Source organism: Octopus bimaculoides, chromosome 16, assembly GCF_001194135.2.
Source record: "Octopus bimaculoides isolate UCB-OBI-ISO-001 chromosome 16, ASM119413v2, whole genome shotgun sequence".
NCBI lineage: Eukaryota > Metazoa > Mollusca > Cephalopoda > Octopoda > Octopodidae > Octopus > Octopus bimaculoides.
The window spans coordinates 45,855,014-45,860,006 of NC_068996.1; the positions used below are offsets into that span (position 1 = coordinate 45,855,014).

General features: G+C 35.3%; 1 protein-coding gene across 1 annotated transcript in view; it reads left to right on the forward strand.

The window, feature by feature from the left end:
- The window catches only part of LOC106875212 (formin-J), a 190,854-nt gene that overhangs the window by 179,524 nt on the left and 6,337 nt on the right, over nucleotides 1–4,993 (forward strand). The window contains exons 13-15 of the mRNA XM_052973496.1: nucleotides 1,473–1,593; nucleotides 2,744–2,908; nucleotides 3,322–3,394. Coding sequence (XP_052829456.1) covers nucleotides 1,473–1,593; nucleotides 2,744–2,908; nucleotides 3,322–3,394 — 359 coding nt within the window. The remainder of the gene's footprint in view (nucleotides 1–1,472; nucleotides 1,594–2,743; nucleotides 2,909–3,321; nucleotides 3,395–4,993) is intronic.

Sequence of the window (4,993 nt, forward strand, 5' to 3'; positions counted from 1 at the left end):
TCCCTATATATTTATGATTATAAATGGTTTTACCGAAAAGGTTTTTTCATACTGAGCTACCCGGCAAAATTGTTAATTATTAATTTTATTACTAATTGACGATTCCCTGCCCTGCATATCTCTCTCTCTCTATATATATATATATATATATATGTGTGTGTTTGTGTGTCTGTGTTTGTCCCCCCAACATCGCTTGACAACCGATTCTGGTGTGTTTACGTCCCCGTAACTTAGCTGTTCGGTAAAAAAGAGACCGATAGAATAAGTACTAGGCTTACAAAGAATAAGTCCTAGGATCGATTTTCTCGACTAAAGGCGGTGCTCCAGCATGGCCGCAGTTAAATGACTGAAACAAGTAAGAGTAAAAGAGTATGGCATATCGCAACCTATCACTTCACGCTTCATATAACTGTCTCTACACAGTATCGATCTCAGACAGCATGCCTTAAAGAATATCAGCAATAGAAAATGCAACCGCGTAAATGTACGAAGATTCAGACAATCTTGCGCCTTTCATACACCTTCCGTATGTTGAAGCTTCTATTAGTCTGTCTCTCTTTCTCTCTCCCTCTCATCTGCTGACAGAGACAGAGGGGGAAAGGGAGTGTTGATCTAAAAAACTTGATAGTTGAAACTGGACAGACAGAAACTTAGAATCCTCTCGTATGAATTGTATTTGTAGTTCAAAAGATGATCTTTCACATATTCTGTATTATGCTAATTTTGGATAACGATAACATTAAGTGCGCATGCGTCAGTTGAACAGCCAACAATTCATTACATTATAATTCAAGAAATAGTTTATTCCCATGGAGTGGCTGTGCGGTAAGAAGCTTGCTTTCCAACCACATGGTTCCAGGTTCAGTTCCACAGAACCCCTACTAGCGATATATTATATGCAAAGAGTGCAGAACGTTGCAGCGAAAACCAGCAGGCAGAGAATCCGCCTGGGGTTAAACTAATAGTAACATTCACCTGCCGCTTTGATGTGGCTACTAACTGTACTTTTTAGTGTACGTTACTACTCTATCGTATCTTGAGATTTTATAACTAGTTATTTTGCTTATATATATATGTGTGTGTGCAGCTAAGACTGCAACTACTAGTAGTAAATATACTGTATTTTATTTCAGTGGTATATTTGAACTCTATGTTTACTTCAGACAGAGGTCATAGTATCAACTTGCTGTTAAGTCGTACATTCAAAGTGATTACATATATCTCTCATAAATGAACTTAGATTACTCTACTGTCTAGGTTCATTCACATCTATTTTATAATACTTTGAATGTCTAAGTTCGGTCGATACAACTGCAAAACTCATTGCTAAAACGCGTGGAATATCCATTAACAGTTGCATGCATGCGTGCAAATCCAACCTGAAGAGAACAATGTTATTATTCTATATCTTTTGTCAATGCGTGCGTGAGATGACATCTCGTCTTCATTTCCATATTTTTTACATTTTTTAGATCGTCAATACAGTCCTTAACGGCTGACATTTCAAATCTAGGAAAGAAAATTCAAAATATTACTACACAAGCAGAAACTATGGATGAAGATTTCAAATTTCAAATGGCAGATTTTTTACAGGTAAACAACGTAGGATTTCTTTTTTTTTTATCATGTATATTTTAAGGTTTATTATCAAGGGTGTGAAGGCACGTGACTTAGTGGTTAGGGTATTCGACTCACGATCGAGAGTCGATTCCCGGTGACGCGTCGTGTCCTTGAAGACACTTTATTTCTCGTCGCTCCGGTCCAATCAGCTAGCAAAAATGAGTTGTACTTGTAATTCAAAGGGCCCAGCCTTGTCACATTCTGTATCATGCTGAATCTCCCAGAGAACTACGTTAAGGGTACACATGTCTGTGGAGTGCTCAGCCACCCGCTTGTTAATTTCATGAGCAGACTGTTCCGTTGATTATATCAACTGGAACCCTCGTCATCGTCGTAACCGACGGAGCACAACTTATCAAGGGTGTCATTTAAGTGAATCAGAGCTTTGGATAGAAATCATGTGTTCAACCTGGCATTTCATCGCTTCAGTGCGTGGTATTGTTAGATCTTATTAAATTTCTCTCAAGCACTTTTAGTACTTCATATCTTCACCAGATTATTTTCAAAAAATAAAAAAAAAGGGAAATGTGGTTTTGCATACTAATAAAAGAAAATCTAGTTCGTTCTTTTTTTTTTTTTTTTTTCTAGAAATTAATGATAAAGAAGTTTCATCAGTGTAGAAACTTTGAAAAGTTTATGTTGGCAATTTGAAATAATTCAAATGGTTGAAAGAAATTTAACAAAATTCGGATCAATTTTTTTCTCCTTTCTTTTTGGAGTGTATATTCAATTTAAAGGATTAAGCAGATTGTGTTTGAGGATTGCATTATGGACACCGCTTTCGTTTTAATTTACCATGTAAATATTCAATTAACTGAATAATTAAACTCATCGTCCGGACCAACGGCGAAGCCATCAGAACTTCAAAACACAGTTTGCTGTGATTAAGCATTGGACATTACCGGAACATGTTATGGAAACGTAGTTAAATTCTGATTTTAAGCGTTTTCAATTTTGCTTGAATCGATCTTTAATTGCCGAATATTATGAATATGATTGTTTGTTTTTCCAGTTTTGTTTTCCTTTAGGACGGTGCTAAATCACTAAGATTTTTAAAGGTAGAATTTCCTACTGCAATATCTATTTACTTCTTTATTGTCTTCATTCAATTTTTCTTTTCAAGTGGGCAAATGGCGAAATGAAAAGTCTTCAGGTTGATCTTAATATTATCAATGAACTGCAGAAAGAGTTAGCAGATTTCTTCTGTGAAGATGTAGCAACATTTAAGTTAGACGAGTGTTTCAATACACTGAGAACGTTCTGCGAGAAGTTTCTGAAAGCAATACAGGTTGGTTACCAATTTCACTACACAATGTACTAAACTAATAATAATAATTACAATAATAACAACAACAATGATAATAATAATAACAATAATAATAATAATAATAATAATAATTGTACAAAATGTATATAGGAACATTCTACAGTGTTCTTATACACATACATTTTCTTTCTTTCACACACTCGCATATATACATTTAGATTTAGCTACTAGAATCATAGTCTGCAGATACAAACTGATTTCCTTAGATTCTTTGGAAGGTGAAACCTTCCATGGTGACTAAACAAATGAAGCTATTTTATTTCAATTTTGTATAATCTAGTTTGTTGTAACTGAAGTTAAGTATTATTAACTTTTATTCCAATCTTATTTGATTCAAATCATCAACCACACATTTTGGTATATTTCTTTAAAAGGAAAATAAACAGTGGAGCCTTAGCGCAGAACAATCAGAGATGCGCAAAAAGCAAAATGAACTGAAGAGAGATGGTAAGGCAATTATTAAAGATTCTACATTTTCTTAAATTAATTACCTTTGGCTGTGAGAGGTTTACATACTGAAATCTTGCCCATATACGCACACACATATATAAATGCGTGTGTGTGTATGTGTGCTAGAGAGAGAGAGAGAGAAAGAGGCCGCATGGCTTAATGGTTAGGGTGTTGCACACACGATCGCGAGATCGTGATTTCAATTCCTAGACTGGGTAGTGTGTCGTCTTCTTGAGCAAAACACTTCATCTTGCATTGCTCTAGAATCACATCGACACCTGACGCGTGGCACACCTGTGTACACCTGTTCAGACAACGTCGATTTGATGGAGGGATTGAGCTAATGTGCGGCACAAACATTTGATCACTATAAGCAAATAATTTGTGCAAGTGGATCGGCAAAAAGGTGAACGCTCATACGTGATCATCGTTAGGAGAGTCCATCATATATATATATATATATATATATATATATGTGTGTGTGTGTGTGTGTGTGTGTGTGTGTGTGTGTGTGTGTGTGTGTGTGTGTGTGTGTGTGTGTGTGTGTGTGTGTACGAATAGACAAACAGCTGGTGTCAGGTTAGATTATAACATTCATAAATTTAAATGTGAAAGTTGAGTTATTACAAGAGTAGAGGTTGTAACCAATAAGGAAGTAAGAAAGTTTCCTACAGCTGTTTCTAGAAGAGATGCGCAGATGTTACATTTCTTTGCAAACGAATGGTAGCCATCCGTATACTAACGATCTATTCAATTTCCTCACTCCAAAGATGGAATTGATCACTACATGGATAGTTATAGTTCGTTAGCATGGAAATGTACTATCTGCATATCACTTCTAGAAACAGGTGTAAGAAACTAACTTCACACCTACCTTATGGTCTATACTTCTGTAACAACTCAAACATCATGTTTAAATATATGCCACCATTGTGTAACCAGAGGCCATTTGTGTACCTGTTTGCGCCTTTATTATACATGTACCTGCTTGATTGAAACAATGCCTATAGTCAAGCACCATTTCGGCAGCTATAACGTCAGTTTTTGGTTCTGGTTAAAACTGAGATTTTTTGGTAGCAAGTCGATCTGAGCACTGATGCTAAGCAGTTTTTTCATCAGACGTAATGTTGCTTGAATTACATATACGTGTGCACGTGCGTATTGTACATACATATATATGTATTTATTTATTCATATGGTCAGATAGTGGGTTCTTACAAAAATGTGAAGTTTCAAATGTGTGTGTGTGTGTGTATGTGTTTTGCATGCTTCCACTGTAGCCCCGGGTTGACCGATGTAGCGTTGGAAGGGGATTCTGTAGACAGAAAATGAAAGAAGGTATCGTGTGTGTGTGTGCGTGTGTCAGTGTCATGTATATCATATATTATATAAAATTTTTAGTAGCAAGTCAACCTGAGCACTACATAATATATATTACATATACATATTTATATATATATTAAATTATATATACTTATTCTTTTACATGTTTCAGTCCAATGACTGTGGCCTAAATTATATATATATATATTACCCACACACACACACACGCGTGTATATATATATATATATATATATATATATATATATATATAT